The sequence below is a fragment of the Elephas maximus genome, chromosome 10 (genome assembly GCF_024166365.1).
Source record: "Elephas maximus indicus isolate mEleMax1 chromosome 10, mEleMax1 primary haplotype, whole genome shotgun sequence".
In the NCBI taxonomy this organism is placed as follows: domain Eukaryota; kingdom Metazoa; phylum Chordata; class Mammalia; order Proboscidea; family Elephantidae; genus Elephas; species Elephas maximus.
The window spans coordinates 81,713,851-81,733,969 of record NC_064828.1 but is presented as its reverse complement, the minus strand read 5'-3'; the positions used below and the strand labels follow the sequence as shown (position 1 = coordinate 81,733,969).

Genomic DNA, 20,119 nt, shown 5'->3' with positions numbered 1-20,119 from the left:
TTAAAACCAAACTATAGTTTAACTTAACTAGTAAAGAATACCTGCCTTAAGCATTGTGTTCTTTTAAGATTTATGTATATGGGATCAAACTGACAATAGCAACTTGAAAAATCAGACAGGAAACTTAGAGGCAGTGAGTATATGCTATAGGGGAGGAACAACTCAGAAAAAGAAGGCAAGAATAGTTACACAACTTGAAAAATGTTATCAATGTCATTGAATTGTACATGTAGAAACTGTTGAAGTGGTATATGTTCTGCTGTGTATATTCTCAACAACAACAAAATAAAATAAAATATTTTTTAAAGAAAACCATATGCAGCATAAGTCTACTTTGACACTCGTGAGGTCTCCATAAGTCAGAATTGACTTGAAGGCAATTTTTTTTTTAAAGCCAGTTGTAAGGACTGCCCCCAACCCACATCCTCCTAGTTCATAAATCCTTCCAAACCCTGCCCCAGCCGTTCTATCTCCCCACAGTGCCGGTACCTGCCGAGATTTCCCCTCCCCTGCCCCAGGTCATTTGCCTGAGTTGTGAGTATTTCTCAGCCCTTTTAGGCTCCCCATCCTGACTTCAAGAGATAACAGAATTAAGATTCTTCAAAGAGTCCATTTTTGCCTCTTAAGTTGAGCCATCAGGTGACTGGCATCCTGAGAAGATGGTGTCTCTCCAGGTTTTAGAGCCAGGCCATCCTGGTTGATATCTTGGTTCTGCTGGCAGGTAACTTACCATATCTGGGTCAGGTTCCTTATACATAAAACAGAAGTAGTAATAACCAGTTCACAGACCTGCTGTGATAGTTAAGGGGGGAAAATATGCAATGCAATAGCGGGCTCCTGGCACATATCAGACTGTCAAAAAGTGCATCTGCTCCTGCCCTTCTTTGGTGCATTCTAAAACCAACAACCCCAGCGATCTCTCAAAATGCAAGTCAGATCACATCACTCCTCTGCCTCTGTGACTCCCAGGGCTAGGTCATAAAGGTATTGCAATATTCGCCTTAGTCTTCTGGATTGCTTGCTCTATCGGAAGCTAGCTGTCATGCCATGAAGATACTCCAGTAGGCCTGTGGAGAAGCCCACGTGGAGAAGAACTAAGGCCTCCTGCCAACAGCCAACACCAACTTGCCAGCCATGTGAATGAGCCACCTTCAATTCTTTAGATGGCTGCAGCCCCACTAGACATTTGACTGACATCTAACCTACTGTTGTGGATTGAACTGTTTCCCCCCAAAATATCTGTCAACTTGGCTAGGCCATTATTCCCACCATTGTGTGACTGTCCACTATTTTGTCATTGATGTGATTTTAAGACAGGGAGCAAAAGCCCTGAGATCGGAGGATGCCTGTTTGAGAAACAGCAAAGGAACTAGTGTAGTTAGAGGAGAAGTAAGTAAAATAGGCTATACTATAAGGGAGGTAATAGGGGGTTAAGTGTGGAACCTAGAGACTTAGTAAGACAGAGAACAGAGGGGCCCCAAAATCTGCAAACGAAGTAACAAGAAGTGGGCCAGGGCACAGAAACAAAGCCATTCCCCAGAACAATGGGGCAGGGTATCTAAATATAGCCTGCAAACTTCTTTAAAGTTGCCTTTTAGAAGCAGCTGGAGAAAACCAGGTCCAGGGACATGCACAGAACATCCACCTGTGACTGCTGTGTGACCTTCCTCCAGGGGCAGTGAGGGGCTACAGCCCCAGCTGGGGAATCAAACCCGGGGTGTGAGAGACTGCGCAGGCACGACACCTCATAATAAATCCTGCTACGAATCCCAGAGGCCTCCAGGACAGGAGCCATCTTGGAAAGCTGCTCCGTGCGCACCTTAGTTAACACATCCCCACCTGTGTCTATGAATAAACATGAATCTTTTCCTGCCCAAGAACTTTTAAAAACTCAGGCCCCTCTTTGGTCTGAGATGAGGGTAAGCGTTGCTCTGGGCCCTCCTCATCTCCGCTTGCAAGCCTCTTCAATAAAGCTTTGCTCAAGTGGAAAACTACGTGCCTTAACTGCTCATTGACCAGTGAGAAGCAAGAACCTTATTCTGGTAACAATTTTTCTATATGTTGTAAATCTTACCTCTATGATGTTAATGAGGCAGGATTAGAGGTAGTTATGTTAATGAGGCAGGACTCAATCTATAAGCCAATCTCTTTTCAGATATAAAAGAGAAGTGAGCAGAGAGACATAGGGATCTCATACCACCAATAAAGCAGTGCTGGAAGCAGAATGCATCCTCTGGACCCCAGGTTCCTGTGCCCAAGAAGCTGCTAGGCCAGGGGAAGAATGATGACAAGGACCTTCTCCCAGAGCTGACAGAGAGAGAAAGCCTTCCCCTGAAGCTGATGCCTGGAATTCGGACTTCTAGCCTACTAGACTGTGAGAAAATTAATTTCTCTTTGTTAAAACCATCAACTTGTAGTATTTCTGTTACAGCAGCACTAGATAACTAAGACAGAATTCAGTGCCAAGACTGGGGTGCTGCTCTAACAAATACCTAAATGTGGAAGTGGTTTTGAAGCTGTGAATGGATAGAGGCTGGGAAAGTTTTAAAGTGCCTAATAGTAAAAGCCTAGATTGCCTTGAAGAGACTGTTGATGGAATTATAGACATCACAGACAATTCTGGTGAGGACTCAGAAGGAAGTGAAGAGAGATGTTACACTGGAGACATCACAGACGATGAGAACCAGCAGCACCAGAGAACAGGCAGCAGCAGAGCCAGGAGGCCAGCACAATGCAGCACTGGAGCCAACCCAAGGAGCAAGAGAGCTCAGTGCCTTTGCACAGGAGGCTTCCTGGCGGAGTGGGATACCTCTAGACACTTATTGGTGGAGCTAAAGAGCTTTGGAACACTTGCCCCAGTAGACCAAGAGGCCAAGGAAACAAGAAGCAGAAGCTAAAGAGACAAGGAACAGGAAGCAGAGCTGCCTCAGTCTCAAAGGGTAGAGTCACCACTCAGGTGGACTAGCAGAATGGGCTGCCCAAAGCTGAGGGAGCACAGCTGCCGTTCCAGTGGGCCTGGAAAGAGGACCTGAAGCCCAGGGCCAAGGGGCCTCGACTCAGAATCTGGAGAATGTGGCCAATACCTAGAGTCTGGAGGGCAGGGCCATTGTATATATGGTCTCAGAAAACAGAGGATTATTTTCAAGCCTTGAGGGCTAATGTAATGTGTTCTGCTGACTTGCTTGGTGCTTGTTATCCATTTTGTCCCTTCAATTTCTCCCATTTGTAATGGAAATATCTAGTTTGTGGCTGTTCCACCATTGTACTTTGGAAGCAGATAACTTGTATTCTAGATTTCACAGATGAAGAGGAATTTTTGGATTTTGGACTCGGAATTGTTTTAAGAGTTTTGCTACGATATGATGGGGTGAGTATGTTTTACATGCGGCAAGGACATGAAGTCTGAGGGGGGCCAAAGGGTGGAATGTTATAAATTGAATTGTGTCCTCCCCAAATATCTGTCAACTTGGCTAGGCCATGATTCCCACTGTTGTGTGACTGTCCACCATTTTGTCATCTGATGTGATTTCCCTCTATGATGTTAATGAGGCTGGATTAGAGGCAGTTATGTTAAGGAGGCAGGACTCAATCTACAAGATTAAGTTGTGTCTTAAACCAATCTCTTTAACATATAAAAGAGAGAAGCAAGCAGAGAGACATGGGACATCATACTACCAAGAAAGCAGTACCAGAAAGAAAGCAGCACGGGGAGTAGAGTGTGCCCTTTGGATCCAGGGTGCCTGCATGGACAGGCTCCTAGACCATAAGAATATTGATTGCCAAGGAAGTTCCCCCAGAGCCAACAGAAAGAAAAGGACTTCCCCTGGAGCTGACACCCTGAATTCAGACTTCTAGCCTACTAGACTGTGAGAGAATAAATTTCTCTTTGCTGAAGCCATCCACTTGTGGTATTTCTGTTGTAGCAGCGCTAGATAATTAAGACACCTACTGACAAAGCCAGAGTCAGAATCATTTGGCAAAGCCACTCCTAAATTCCTGGCCCACAGAAACAGTGAGAGATAATAAATGACTATTGTTGTTTTAAGTCACTAAGTTTTGGGGTGATTTGGTATGTAGCATTAGATAACTAACACACAACTAACAAATAACAACAATAGCTAGCACTTGTTTAGCACTTAGTATGTACTTTTTTTTTTTTTTAATGTACTAGGAATTATTCTAAATACTTTTTATCAATTAATTCTTTTAATCCTCACAGCAACCCTCTGAAGCTTTTTAACAAGCAACCTAGGAGCTTTAGCGGTGCAATGGTTAAGCACTCAGCTGCTAACTGAAAGGTTGGCGGTTCAAATCCACCAGCCACTTCTGGAAGAAAAGATCTGGCAATCTGCTCCAGTAAAGACTACAGTCTAGGAAACCCTATGGGGCAGTTCTACTCTGTCCTATAGGTCACTATGAGTCAGAATCAACTCAACAGCACTCAAGAATAACAATCAGTAACCTGTTGCTATCAAGATAATTCCGACTCATGGCGACCAGTATCCCCATTTTACAGATGAGAAAACGGAAACAACAAAAAACTTGCCTGAGAACATGCTCTTACTGAGTGACAGAACTAGAATATGAATTCCAATACTCTGGCCCTAGCGTCTGTGCCCAGAACTACTACGTCATGCTGTATCCTGAATAAACCCATAACCAGAAATTTGGCACCAAGAAGCAGGAAATGTTCTCAAACCCACAGAGCCTGCTTTTAAGGGAAGGAGAAGGGGATGAGCTTCCTACCCCTCCTTGGGCTTACAGTTTTAACCTTCTCCTACGCTGTCAGTAGGGTGACCCCAGGCCAGAGCCAAGCTCACCTCTACTGGGTAAGTGAAGGGAGTATTCAGATGTTCCTACAGGAATGGTTACTAAAATTTTGCACAACCTGTTAAAGCTCTTGTCACATGTCCTGAGTTACAGCTCTGGTCCATGGAGATGACTCATGTCTCCTGCACACCTTCTGACTCAATGTAAGCCTCGTCCCCGCTCCTCTGAAGTGGCCACGGTCCTAAAACATATCAGGTCTCTAAAGTGGAGAAAAATCACTCAATGAAGTAAGTGAAGACAACACTGCCTAATGCAGGATTAGAAATACAAGGCACATGGTCCACAGTCCCCTTGCAAGCCCATTACAGACATGGCTAATCGATCATAGCCTCTTTCCCACTCAGCCTGGATGCTGCTTCAGAATCCTTCTCACCACAGTGCTCCTGGCTGCCGCTTCCACAGGTTCTGAGTTGGCATCCAAACTGAGACCTATTTGTCATTCTAGGTCTAACAGGACAAAGACGAAACACCAAAAGCAACAGACTGGAACTAATCTCTCTCCTTTTCAGGGGAGTAAAAGGCTCCCTGCCTCCCACTGCTCCAACTCCTCCTCCAAAACCCATTTTCATCACAGTGAGAGCTTAGAAGCAATTTTTAAAAGAGAAGATGCTGCAAGAAAACATTGACCTTGATTTTAATAATGGTATGAAGACTGGGGCCCTTGCTGGGAGGTGTCCCGTGCCCACAGATGATGGTGAATTAGGTACCAATGACTCAGCAGCAGCAGAACTGGAAAGGACTCATCCTGAAGTCAAGGTAAACTAGGATGTGTAGCCACATTCTTCACTTTATAAATAACCTTCTGCTGACATCTCCGAGCGCTTTAGAGAGGGGTCACGGACGAATGTCTAGACCAGCAGCATCCAATGGAAATAGAATGCAAGCCGCATATGCAATCTTAAATTTTCTAGTAGCCACATTTAAAAAGTAAAAAGAAACAAATGAAATTAATTTTAGTAATATATTTTATTTAGCCTGATCTATTTTTTTTTATCTAAAATGTTATCATTGTACCCCATAAGCAACATAAAAATTATTAGTGAGATATTTTAATTTTGGGGGCTGTCTTTGAAATCCAATATATATTTTACACTTACAGCATACTTTAGATACTAAATTTTCACCAGAAATACTTGATCTGAATTTAGACTTCATAAAATTTTACAGTTGAAAAGGTAGATTCTACATAACCAAGTTACTCCAAATAACTCTTAAAACTCTTCCAATAACTGAATCAAGTGTCTATTTTTAAACAGAAATCAGTTAAAATTAAATTAAATTAAAAATTCAGTTTCTCAGTTGCATTTCATGTGCTCCATGGCCACATATGGCTGGTGGTGGCCATATTGGACGGTGCAGGTCTATACCATCCGGGGCATTTCACACCCGTAGGCGGATACCAGCCTCTCATCAGAGCCCCTATGACTATGCTCAGGGCTTCCAAGGAACCTATCGCTGACTCCTCTGAACCATCTCACTTAGGCCTGTCTCATCACACCCAGTTTCACTCTGACCAGGCCGTTTGTTGCACTCTCTGCTTGGCTTGTCCTCAGCTTTGCCCCAGCACTATCTTCTAGATCCCAGGCTCCACGCTCTGCAGTTCTAGGCTAGTGCACCCCCATCCCACTGTGAACCCTGGCTCCAAAGTCCCAGTCCAGGCTTATAGCCCCTGCTTGGCCGGAAGGGCTACTTAGGTGATACTGTGTTTTCTGTTACACAAAAACCAGTGACTGACAATCTTGGGGTACATGAGGGGCTAGCTATTTCCTTTTGGTGTTTTGGGAGAAGGCTCTTGCCATTTTCATGCACCTACAAAGTGTCAACAAGACTGCACTAAAGCATTACCATGGGTGCCTCTGCCATCCGCCTGGAGAATGCCCTTTGGCTTGCAGCTCCAAAAGGCACTCCATTGCCTTCCCTGGTCCCTACAGAGTGGTTGCTCTGTCCCTTGGTTCCCTTTCTTCAGCTGGCCTCTTGGACAGGTGAACTATTTTGGGGCTGGGCCTCAGCCCTGACCACTTCACTCCTTTAGGGCACCAAAAGCATAGCAGACATCATAATTGATGGTGAGTTTTCCCACCACCCAGTGAGGGATTCCATGGGGACAGGTAAGAATGGCCTCCAAGCAAAGAATCAGGTCACAGACTTGAGAGGTGCCAGAAGATAACCCCCCGGAACCGACTGCCTACTTGGAGGGCAACTTCAGTCCCCTCTGGCTATGGCATCCCAAAGCCAGACCCTCTTGAAATGAAAGGCCTTGAAATGTCAGGAACCCTCCCCAACAGTTTGTTTAAAGACGCGAAAAGCCAGGGCTGCTGCGAGAAGATAAACAAATGAGAATCTGAACTCTGAAAAGCTGCATCTAAAAGGGCATGACTGACAGGGGCTTGGAATTGGGCGTATGACCTTAGCCACAAAAATGAAACAACCACAGCTTGTTGGAGACACATGGAGCCATATCATACCAGTCCCCTGGGCACTGGGAAGCCACTTGGAACCTCAGGTGGCACAGCCTCAGATAGGCTCCGGCTAAGCCGTCCTCCCTCCTGAAGGCAGCCCCTTTCATCCACCTCCTCCCTGAAAATAAAGCTGTGAGGGGTCCCTGGTCCTGCCAGAACTTGGCCTGCCCTGCACAGGTGCCCACCTCCTGAAGGAAGGCCCTGGAAGGATTCAGCCTGCGCTGAGACACACACAGGGTCTACTTACAAAAAAGGGAAACCTGACACCTGGGGCAGGGAGGGCAAAAATTCCAAGTTCCTACATTGCCAGAAAATACCCTTTCCAGAGTCTCATCCGCACCTGAAGAGAATGCAGTGAACCTGACAAGGAAACAAAAGGAGACTTGATCAGGTACCACCATGTTTAGAGGAATTCTTCCCATATAAAACTCTCCCTCCAGGGACATAGTCCTCCCCCATCCTGCCCTACTCCAATATTTCAACAAGGGCTGCATTCTCTTTTGTCTTCTAAATCTCTTCAGGCACACTCCCCTTCTTCACCAGCCTCACAACACACGCACACACACACACACACACACACACACGACATACGAGTACCTCACTGATCCCACATTATAAAATGTGTTCCAGCCACAGAACATTTTTCAAAGAACATACATCTACCTCTTTAAGAACCAACACAAATAAATCAGACCATTTTGCTGGAAATTTTTCTAAAATGAATGACATAGCTCCCTGACTTACCAAGCCTGAATACTGAGTGTAATTGATCACTTCCTGATGATTCAGGACGTGTTTCTGAGCACATCTTTACCACAGCTGACAAGAAAGGCCTCGCGATCTGGCCCTCCACCTCTCTGACCTCACCTCCCTTTGCTCAGGCTGCCCTAGCCAAATGCATGGAGCACACACCCTCCAGGGATGGTGCCCTGGGCCTTTGATGTCTAGAACACTCTCTCCCTAGATACTTGCATGGCTCACTCTTTCCATTCACGCCATTTGCTCAGACACCATCTTATCAGAGAGACTTTTCCTGCACATCCTTCTTCTATCATTCTGTCCCCTTATGCTGCTTTCTTTTATTTTCATAATATTTGTCACCACCTAAGCCTATGGGGCAGTTCTACTGTGTCATATAGGGTTGCTATGAGTTAGAAAAAGTGAAAGCTGAAAGTGAAGAAGACTCGAAGCACTTACTGATGAAGATCAAAGACTACAGCCTTCAGTATGGACTACAGCTCAACATAAAGAAAACGAAAACCTCACAACTGTATCAATAAGCAGTACCAATGATAAACAGGAAAACACTGAAGTTGTGAAAGATTTAATTTTACTTGGATCCACGATCAACACCCATGGAAGCTGCAGTCAAGAAATCAAATGACATATCACATTGGACAAAGCTGCTGCAAAAGACCTCTTTCAAGTGTTAAAAAGCAAAGATGTCACTTTGAGGACTAAGGTGTCCCCGACCCAAGCCATGGTATTTTCAATCATCTCATATGCATGCAGCTGCTGACCAAAAGTTCAGCAGTTTGAATCCACCAGGCGCTCCTTGGAAACCTATGGGGCAGTTCTACTCTGTCCTATAGAGTCGCTATGAGTCGGAATTGACTCAACAGCAATGGGTTTGGTTTTTTGGGTTTTCATATGCATGTGAAAACTGGACAATGAATAAGGAAGACTGAAGAAGAATTGATGCATTTGAATTATGGTGCTGGCAAAGAATATTGCGTATACCACAGACTGCCAGAAGACCGCACAAATCTGTCTCGGAAGAAGTACAGCCAGAATGCTCCTTAGAAGAGAGGATGGCGAGAGTTCATCTTATGTACTTTGGACATGTTATCAAGAGGGACCAGTCCCTGGAGAAGGACATCATGCTTGGTAAAGCAGAGAGTCAGCAAAAAAGAAGACGACCCTCAATGAAATGGACTGACACAGTGGCTGCAACAATGGGCTGAAACATGGTAACGATTGTGAGGACGGCGCAGGACTGGTCAGTGTTTCATTCTGTTGTACGTAGGGTTGCAGTGAGTCAGAACCAATTAGACGGCACCTAACAACAACAACAACATGAGTCAGAATCGATTCGACGGCATACAACAATACCTTTTATGGAGTCTCTGAGTGGTGCAGTTAAGGCACTCGGCTGCTAACTGAAACATTGGAGGTTTGAGTCCAACCAGAGGCACCTTGGAAGAGAAGCCTGGAAATCTATTTCTGAAAAATCAACCACTGAATACCTTAGGAAGAACAGTTCACTCTGACCACACGAGGTCACCATGAGTTGGAGATGACTTGACGGCAACTGGCTGGTTAATAGATCTGTTTCGCATCTCTCTTCTTCGCTAGGATGTGAGCTCCTTGAGGTCAGGGGATTTGCCTGTTTTGTCTCCAGTCCCTATAACAGTCCTAGTTCATAGGAGGTGCTCTGTAAATAACTAAGTGAATGAATAAACTATGTCTTCAGCACTTCTGACAAGCACGTGCCTGTGGAAGGGGAGCCGCCCCTATATAATGGTCCTTCCTAGCTGGTCTTTTGCTGTCAGCTGTAACGTCTCAGTGTGTCAGCAGCCCCTAGCAATTCCCTCATCTTACTCCTTCTAATCTGCTATATTTGTAACCTTGGAAAAGCTGAAGGCTTCCAGGAGATGACCAGCCTCCTGAACTCCTTAAACTGATTTTTACAAACAACGTTAATTTCCAGGCTCCGACCTAAGGGCAACTCCATGCCTGCCTTCTGACTAAAGTCCGTGGGTGTTGTGACAATTTCTCTGGTCAGAGTACCTGTAGTTTTTCCTTCTAGTCTTCCTGGGACATGATGGATTGTTGAGATGTCCAAGTCCACCCACAGACACTTCACCGCATGAATCTGGGTGTATCCCCTGACACCCTTACACACACTTCAGGTTCCTGGCTCAGCACAAGCGAGTTGCACAGCCGCGTTAGACTGTGTTTCAAGGAAAGAAAAAAGGGGAACAGGGCCAGTTTATTTCCTACAAGAATTTAAAGGTTTCAAGGTCTTCTGAAAACAAGTGATCTGGGTCTTTATACACTTCACCCTCTTGCCATATTCTCCCTAATTCAAGCACGGGCAGACTTTGCGTCCTGGTTTAGGGCCATTTCACTTTTGCAAGAGAGGTTCAACAAAGTCCAAGATGGTTTGAGCTGGGAGGGATTTCAGAGATCCTGTAGCTCAACCCTCATCTGACAGATAGGGAAACTAAGGCTCAGAGAGCGAAAGCAATGGCACCTTGGTGGCAGGGCTGAGCCCAGAAATGGGGTCACTTAGTCTTCATGCTACATCCTCTCTCCATTCCCCGCACACCCTCCTCCCTGACAGCCAACATCTGCTCCATCCACGGTCACTCCATTCTGCCTGGTCCCAGCCCAGATAGGGGCCAGGGAATTCCATAAAGGCAGGTCCCATGACTTTGAGCATGTTAAGTGATGTCACCTACCTCCCTTTGAGCTCTGAGACGATGTCGTCCCTGACCTACATTGAATCACACCTCATTTCATGGAACGGCATGAATGCCCTTAATGTAAAACCTTGAGTTTTTCCTAATGGAGCTAGAAGAGTGGAAAGTCCATACCTGGGGTGAACTCACCAGTTGCCATTGAGTTGACTCCAATTCATGGTGATCCTATGTGTGTTAGAGTGGAACTGTGCTCTGTAGGATTTTCAATGGCTGATGTTTTTGGAAATGTATCACCAGGCCTTTCTTCTGAGGTGTCTCTGGGTAGACTTGAACCACCAACTTTCAGTTAGCAGCCAAGTGTATTAACTGTTTGTACCACCCAGGGACTCCAGACTTGCCTCAACATCCCCTCATATGTTGCCAGAGCCTTATCTTGCCTACACAGTATAACCAAAAAGGTTTTTTCTTTCATGCCCTCTTTCCCAAAATACCCCAGCCTGCCACTCCTACCTGGCCTGAAATGTTCACCAAAGACACACCTTAAAAAGGTCCTCTGGGTGGCCATCTCTAGCCAGATACCGTTAACAGAAGCAGCTGGTACTCAGGGCGGAGGGGGACAGGCAGGCCCAGCTTCAGCCTTCTCTGTAAACGCCCAGTTCATGTACATTCCTCATTGTCCTTGGAAAGCAATGGGTAGGGCCCTGGGAAGCAGGACAGGCTGCTGTAAACTCTACCTGGGTTGAATCAGGAAAATACAGAGAGGTCAGACACAAGGGGCCTTAGTCAGGCAGGAAAACCTCTGTGGGCCTCAGACCCTGGAAGTAGGAAAGGAGCTAAAGACCAGTGGTCCTACTTTGCAGCTTTCCCTCTGACCAGCCTTGGCCCCTTCTCTCCCTCCCTGTTAGGCAGCTCTGTAGGAACCAGGAGGGAGCAGAGGATGTCTATGAGAGAGGGGAAGAGCAGGGTGGCAGCTGAGGGGAGTTATGGGTTTCTTTTAGTCACCCTCCTTACAGGCCTCAGTGCGTTCAGGCAGCCTTACTTCCCGGGATCCCAGGTCTCTCAAGGGGTGATAACCGGGCCCTACTTCAGAGTCTTTTACAGAGCTGCATAACAGCTTAAGAGAGCAGCAGCTTAAGAGAGTGTGGAGTCAGTAGGTCTTTTCCATCTCCCTCTACCCACTTTTTACCTACCCACTGCTGTAGGAAACGTGTTTCTGCTGACAGGGTTTGTGAGGAGAAACCCTGATTGGCCCTTGGACCATTCCAGTGTTGGATGGGAAATGCAGTCTTCTGGTGAAATGAAATTTCTGGTGAAATGAAATCTTCCTCCCTGCAACTTTTACCTACCGGCCCTAGCTCTATTCCTTGGAACACTACAAGCTAATTTGAGTAAATCTCTTGCCTTTTCTGTTGGCTCATTACTAAGCATGGATGGGGGAATTCAGAAGTGTAGGGCAAGAAACTTACACTTTCACTGGGAGTCAACAGTGATTTTATTCAGTCTTCAAATAATTATCTCTATTGGTATTATTGTTATAGTGTTAATACGTGCTTATAGAAATGCTAGAAAAAGCCAAAAGATGGAAAGGAAGATAACCCATAATCCTTTCTTACTGCTGACATTTTATTCTATGTGGTGTTTGCATTTTTTTCAACAAATGTTCATGAAGTGAATACACAGCAGGGCTTCAAATCAGTTCATACTGGTTCGAGCTCCTGCTGAAAATTTACACTTCTAGTAAGTTCCCAGGTGATGCCAATGCTTCCGGTTGGGGACCAGTTCTGAGACCCACTAGTACAGCAGTGAGTCTCAAAATTTATTATACATGAGAATCGCCTGGAGATCTTGTTAAACTGTAGATTCTGATTCAGGATATCTGGGGTGGAAATGTAAATTCTCATGGGGGGGAACAGGAACGAACCAGTCTGAAGTCCTGATACAAGGCAAGGTGCTGATCTAGGTCCTCCAGGAATCAGAAACACCTACTTTCCAATGCCCTTACTAGTTGCCAGACCATGGCATCTCTCTAAGATCATAAATCTCTCTAAGCCTCAGTTCAGTCACCTATAAACTGGACCTAATAATGGTACCTACCTCACTAGGCTGTTGAGGACATTCAAAGAGATAAAACTTATAAAACACTTAACACAGCGTGGAAGGGTCCAATGAACACAGCCACTATAAATATAATGCAGAGTAAACAACAATTAGGGAGCCTAGACAGGTGCACATCAAAGACCACAAGTGTTCAGAGGAGACAGGTTAAGGCACTTGAGACCATTTCCAGGGTGGGCTGTGTACAGTCTTGTGACTGTACCAGCAAGCACACTGTCTGATTAACTGACCCCAATTTATAGCCCAAATGTAATCACCACTCAACTCTGGTGTCTGAAAACTCTGCTCCCCTGCTTCTTCCCAGTAGGCTTGGGCCTTGCATCTGTTTAGCCTCTTGTTTCTTTCCCCTTTTGTTCACGGGTCAGGTGCTCCCAGTCTCCCCAAGAGGCAGACAGGTAGAAATCTTCAATCTTATAACTGTAATGAACTGCTCAGCTGTAGACTCACCTCTGACCCAGGGTGGTTCTCCATTACAGCAAGATAGTCCCCTGGGCAACAGCCTTGCCTGGCTTACCAGTGCCCTCTCCACATCTACCTTAAATGGCATGTCTAGACTCCCAGGGCTTCCACTGCTCATAGAGCCAACAAACACAGCCACCAGAGAAGGAAACTGTGCTCCCAAAGTCCTTGGAGCAGCCGGTGGGGGACTGCTGTTACGGCACACACACATAAAGGACCCATTTCGGGAGAATGAGCAGTGCCCTAAAATTAATCCTATCCCTCGGCCTCTGGCCCCCCAGGAAGGGGACTTTGGGGCTGTTAGGGCCCTTACCAGCCTTAGGGGCCTCTGTGCTGTTCCCATGTCCCTCAGGTAGGCATCAAAATGGCCCAGGACACAGGAGAGGGGCCCATCGATGGAAAATCAGGCCCTTTGAATCTGAACGTTTTGGCAAAGGGAACTGTGGATGTTTGTGCTTCTCCCTTTCCACCTTCTTTCTTGTGTGTGGCACTTAGATAAATTAAATATAACATTTTCTGCCATTGAGGCAAATCACATTCTCACAGTTCCAAAATGCAAACATTATAAATGAAATATAATCTCATCCAGACCCTACTGAAGACCCTGCTCTCAGAGAACAGCATGGGAAAAGCCATCATCTATGTGCCTTTCTGCCAGGTAAGTGGGGATCCCTGTGGTGACCGCAGGACTTGTTCTGACAGGAGCCTGCTCCCTCCACGAGCACTAAACCTTACAGCACCTGTCATGGATTGAATTGTGTCCGTTCCAAAATACGTGCTGGAGTCCTGACCCCTACACCTGTGGATGTAAGCCTCTTTGGAAATAAGATTTTCTTTGTTATGTTCATGAGAACATACCACTGTAAGGTATGTCCTCAATCCAATCACTTCTAAGTGATATAAAGAGTAGCACTGAGACACAGGGAAGCACAAATCAGGGAAAAAGAGATGCCACGTGCAGATCACCAAGGAACGGAGGAACCCTTTGGGCTACAGAAGCTGAGGCAAGACTTCTCCCCCAGAGTGGACAGAGAGAGACTTTTCCTAAAGCCATGACCTGATTCAGACTTCTAGCACAGTGGGTAAGCGTTCGGCTGCTAACCAAAACGTCGGCAGTTCAAATCCACCAGCTGCTACTTGGAAACCCTATAGGGCAGTTCTCCTCTGTCCTGTAGGGTCGCTATGAGTTGGAAACAACGAGTTTTTTCTGAGTTGGAATTGACTCCAAGGCAATGGGTTTTTTTTTTGTTTGTTTTTTTGGATAACACCACGAACAAACTCAGACAACACCCACTGGGAGAGCTCCCTTAACACCATTTATTCACTTCTGCAAATGAAACTATCAACAAAATTTCTAAAAAATTATTCACCCAAAATTTTAAATATAAAATAACCAAGGTCCAGAGATATTAAGCATTTTGTCCATGGTCATTCAGCAGTATCCCAATTTCAGGATAAGAAACACCAGTTTAGGGAAATTCTGTCTAACACTTTCATCATTCTAAATAGTTGTTGTAACAAACCAGTAACCTATCCTGCAAATGCCCAGAATGGATGGTCTTTTTAAAAAAATGGTCTGTAAAGTGAAGTTCCATGTAACAAACCTTGGCATCACACCTGTGCCCATTACAGAACTGGTGTATGGAGAAACCTGGGTCCCGGGCCAAACCAATCACAAATGTCCTTGGCAACTGTGAGGCCCTGGGATGAGGAGGCTGTTGGGGCAAGGCCAGTCATGTCTGCTCCGTATCCTGCTTCAGTGGCTGTCCTGTGCCAGCATGCATCCACGTGAATTCAAGGGGATGTCCCCAAATCCACTGCCTCACCCATACAGGACAGCATGAAAAGAATCACTAACTCAGCCACAGAAGGGCAGAACCAGCATCTCTCTCTAGTTATACAGATTCCATAACCAAATTTTTCACATCAAAGTTGGTGGCACATGCGCTGACAGCAGGACAGAATATTAAAAATCAGGACCTTTCTGAGAAATCTGGGCCATGTGGTTGCCATGCCGACGCCCCACAATGCCAAACAAGTGTCTCCAAAGTCCAGAAGCAACCTGGCTGGTTTCAAATTGCCCAGACACTCTGAAGGCAGAGCTGCCTCCTGGCCCAGGCTGTTCTGCAGACCCTCCCTTTTCCAGCTCAGCCCTCTGGTTCCCCTGGGGAGTGGTGATGACGCTTGTCTGGAGTTTTCTCAGCCTCTGTCAGCAGGGCTGGACACATCATTCCCTAGGAATCTGAAAATCCACATGCAGCATCCTGGCCCAACCAGCCAGAGAAATGTGTAGGAAGCAAGAATGAGTGCTTACCACAAATTCAGGGAGAAAGCACATCTTTGGCTGCACCTGCCCCTTTTAAGTTGAACAAAGTGTTCACCCCTGGTGACGCTAAGCATGCGTTCCCCCATCTCCTTACTTATAGTCAAAGCGCAGCTGGGAGAATATTGGGGGAACATGAAGCTGAGCAAATAATCTGAGAAGCTGGACTATATGAAGAAGAGCAGGGCATTAGGATTGGAGGAAGACTCATTAACAACCTGCATTATGCAGATAACACAACCTTGCTTGCTGAAAGTGAAGAAGGCTTGAAGCACTTACTGATGAAGATCAAAGACTACAGCCTTCAGTATGGATTACACTTCAGCATAAAGAAAACAAAATCCTCACAACAGGACCAATGAGCAACATCATGATAAACAGGGAGAAGACTGGAGTTGTCAAGGATTTCATTTTACTTGGATCCACAATCAACAGCCATGGAAGCAGCAGTCAAGAAATGAAAAGACGCATTGCACTGGGCAAATCTGCTGCAAAAGATCTCTCTGAAGTGTTGAAAAGCAAAGATGTCACCTTGAACACTAAAGTGCACCTGATCCAAGCCATGGTATTTTCAATCGTATCACATCCACGTGAAAGCTGGACAATGAATAAAGAAGAGTGAAGAAGAATTGATGCCTTTGAATTGTGGTGTTGGAGATGAATATTGAACATACCATGGACTGCCAAAAGAACAAACAAATCTGTCTTGGAAGAAGTACAACCAGGATACTCCTTAGAAGCAAGGATGGTGAGACTACGTCTCACATACTTTAGACATGTTATCAGAAGGGACCAGTCCCTGGAGAAGGACATCTTGCCTGGTAAAGTAGAGGGTCAGCAAAAAAGAGGAAGACCCTCAATGAGATGGACTGACACAGTGGCTGCAACAATGGGCTAAAGCTTAACAACGATTGTAAGGATGGCACAGGACCAGGCAGTGTTTCGTTCTGCTGTACATGGGGTTGCTGTGAGTCAGAACTGACTCAATGGCACCTAATAACAACATGAAGCTTGGACCATTGACTGCCCCCAAACAGCGATGGGTAGAATCCTACTTTGCTTATCTAACAACCACTTATTAACTCCTGCTGAGCCCTGGTGGCACACTGGTTAAAGGACTCTGCTGTTAACCAAAAGGTCGGCAGTTTGAATCCATCAGCCACTCCTTGGAAACTCTATGGGGCAGTTCTACTCCGTCCTATAGGGTCACTATGATAGGGTCACTATGAGTCGGAATCTATTCAAAGGCAATGGGTTTAGGTTTTGTTTTGTTTTTTATGTGCATCAATGTAGGGATGCAAGGAGCTTCCAGCATAGTCTTTGCATGGGGAAGCTTACATTTAGTGGAAGAGAGAGGGGCAGGTGGCTGAGAAATGACTGGAAGAAAGGAAATACAATACAAGCCAGTGTCAAAAGTGGTGTGTGACTGGGGGATCACGCAAGTAGAACAGACACCCAGGGCTAAAGCTTAAGAACAGAGAGAGAGCTGACAGTGGCCTGAAAAGGTTCCGCCCACTCTTCAGGGACCTCCACTCTCCCTCTCTTCCTATATCTTCACTCCCTGGCTCCCAAGTATCTCCCTGATACTCCTACACACTTTAAACTTAGATTCCAATTCACTCAGCTGCTAACCAAAAGGTCAGCGGTTCAAACCCACCAGCCACTCCACGGAGAAAGATGTGGCAGCCTGCTTCCATAAAGATTTACAGCCTTGGAAACCAGAGTTCTACTCTGTCCTATGGGGTCGGTATGAGTCAGAATCACTCCACTGCGATTTTGTTTTTTTCTTTCCTTTCCTAACCCACAGCATGTCAAACCCCGTGGGAACAAGGAGAGGCATGATGATGCTCTCCAGGGGGGCCCTCCATGACTTCCAATTTCCACCCCTCAAAAGGAGCTCTGCATCTCTCCAGCAGTGCCCCCCACACCCTTCCAGGGCTCTCACAGTCTGAGCAGCCTTCCCGGGTGATGGGTGGAGCTGGGGAAAGGTACATGAGCAACATGAGGGTTCTAAAGCAGAGGTTTTAAAAAAAAAAAAAAATGCGATGGGACCCTCCGGGCTCAGAGCAGCCATTTCCCTGTACTCTTTTTCTTCCTTTCCCCGCTCCTCCTCTCATTGCAGCTCAGACCCTCCCCACCCACCACGTCAGTCAGAGCAGAGAGTGACAGGGTATCTGGCCAGCCTGTCTCTCCCCTGCTGGCCTCTTTAGCTCCAAGAGGGCAGAGAGGAGCAGCAGTGGGAGGAACCCGAGGTGTGGAAGTTCCCTGGGGCCTGGGGGCCACTACTGATTTGGCCGGTTCAGGCTCCAAACTGTCCTTCTCCCCAATCTCAGCACTCTGGGATCTTTGCATAGGTTTTTTTCCTCACCAACCTTCTGTCCAAATATCACAGGTGCGACGGAGTCAGTGTCCTAAGGACAGGGACCCGCAGCCCAGAAGACAGCACTCCACCTTATCAGGTTGGTCCCCAGAGTATTCATCCAGACCCGGATCTAGACCTTGGGGCTGGGGGCTGGGGATTAAACCCACAGACTCCAAGATCTCCTCAGGCAAAATCGGAAACAGTTCTTTTGCTGTGGGATTTTTAGTTTTCCCCAGCGAGTAACAAGGCAGGAAGCCTGGAGCAGGATGGGCATAGGAGAGCGCGTCTACATTGTCCCCTCATTTTCCTGGGGTTCAGAGATGCCTTTAGACAAGTATCTTGGATTACACTCCGCAGAAGCCTCCTACCTCCTGACGTTGCACCCTACCCTGACCCCTCCTCCTCCAGGCCCAGATCTTTTCACGTCAGAATTGTCACCCTCCACCACTCCCCATCCAGGTGCTCACTCTGCTCTCTTTCCTCCCGGCCTGCGTCCAGCACGCTGCCCCCAACCCGCCCCGATCCGGAGAACGAGCCTGAGAGCTCCTCTCGGCAAGTCCTAAAGCCTCCTGCCTCAACAGGTGCCCCCGCCAGGCCGCACAGAGCTGTCACCCGGGACCCGGGTGGAGGCGGCGGCAGGTACGCCCCCTGCAGGACGGCGGGGGCTCCGCACGCCTCAGTCCCGGTCCCGGGTCCGCCGAGAGCCCGCAGCTCCGCGGAGGCCCCCGCTGCGCCGCCTTTGTTTTCCCGCTCGCTTTGGCGTCGCGGGGCTGACCTCCAGAAAGAGAATCGGCGAGTCCCGGCACCGCCACTGCCCGCTTCCCGGTCGAAGTGGACCCCGTGTTGGGGATGAGGAGCGTGCACAGGATGAGATCTTTTCCGACCCGGAGAACCTCGGGTGTGTTAATGGGGGGTCCTTGGTGCGGAAGAAGCAAGTCTAAGTGGGCCCAGGCTGGGGAGAGCGCACGAAACCTGGCGATATCCCCTAGCGACCCTGCCTTACTCCGCACCCCCACCTCACGTCATTTGACCGCAGGAGGCTGGAGGGGGGTGCGCACCGCCACCTACGCGCTCAGCTGCGCGCGGCTCCCACTGCCGGCTCGTGGAGCGCAAGGTCCAGCCGCCTTCGGGCTGGACGGGCAGTCCACCGGCCTCCGGCTCCAGCGGCTCAGTGCCTGGAGGGCCGCCACGTTCCCAGTCGCGCGCGCACGCCCGGCCCACCAAACTTGCAGCACTTTCTCCCAGCCCCCACCCGCTGTCACCCTCCCTCCGCCGGTGCGCCTTGGCCCCGCCAGCCCGGCCGAGGTTGCCATAACAACGGGCAGGAATGCTCCAATATATACAAAGCCGGCCCAGCGCAGCGGGCTCACAGCCCCCCGGTCCGACCCCGCGCCTTCCGCAGCGGCGCGGGGCGATACTCGTGCCCTGGCTCCCCAGCCGGCAGTCCAGCGCGCAGGGCGGACTCACAATGAGCGGGATGGTGCGGTCCTCGCGGAGCTGCTCCGGCCTCCCGCCGGCCCTCTGCGCGCCCCGGCCGCCGGAGGATGCTGCGTGGGCTCGGTTGTCCTGCCATAAGTAGTAGAAAGTGCCCAGGATCCAGGCTACGGTCAGGATGGCGATGGCATTGGCGCGGATCTTCCTCATGGTGGGCGGCGGGCGCCCCAGGTGGGGGTCGGGGCCGGCGTGCTCTCGGGGCCAGGGCGGGGGCGCTCACAGCCCCAGCTGTTTGTTTTCGCCCGCGCCTGGCTGCTCGGTCCTGCAGAGCAGAAAAGGGAGAGAGGTGGTGGTGGTGGTGGGGGGTGATAGGGAGAGACCAGAGCGCGGAGCAATCCTCACGGTCCTAATGCCCTTCAGCTCCAGGCGCGCTCGTCCCCCGGACGCCCATTCATTCGCGCGCAGAGCCTGCCCAGCGCTCTAGCCTCCGCGGGCCGCTGGGGCCGCTGCGTAGCGGGAGAGAAGTGCCGCAGCTGAGAAGCTGCGCGGGCCCTCCTCCAGCGCCCGGGTACTCGGCAAGGCAGACGCCCGCGGCGGAATGGCGACGGGCCAGAGCCAGCCTCGGTTCCGACTGCCCGGCCACGGAGCGCCAGGCGGCTGCCCCCGCGCGGCCCCGGTCGGTCCCGCCTACCACCGGCCATCCCCCTACCGA

The 20,119-nt window shown here is 48.3% G+C and overlaps 1 protein-coding gene across 1 annotated transcript in view; it reads right to left on the bottom strand.

Annotated features, from left to right (window-relative positions):
* Positions 1-19,853, bottom strand: part of GALNT16 (polypeptide N-acetylgalactosaminyltransferase 16) — a 112,537-nt gene extending 92,684 nt beyond the window's left edge. Inside the window, exon 1 of the mRNA XM_049898992.1 lies at positions 19,441-19,853. Within this exon, the coding sequence (XP_049754949.1) occupies positions 19,441-19,617 (177 nt within the window). The 5' untranslated portion in view covers positions 19,618-19,853. The remainder of the gene's footprint in view (positions 1-19,440) is intronic.
* Between the last annotated feature and the right edge of the window lie 266 nt (positions 19,854-20,119).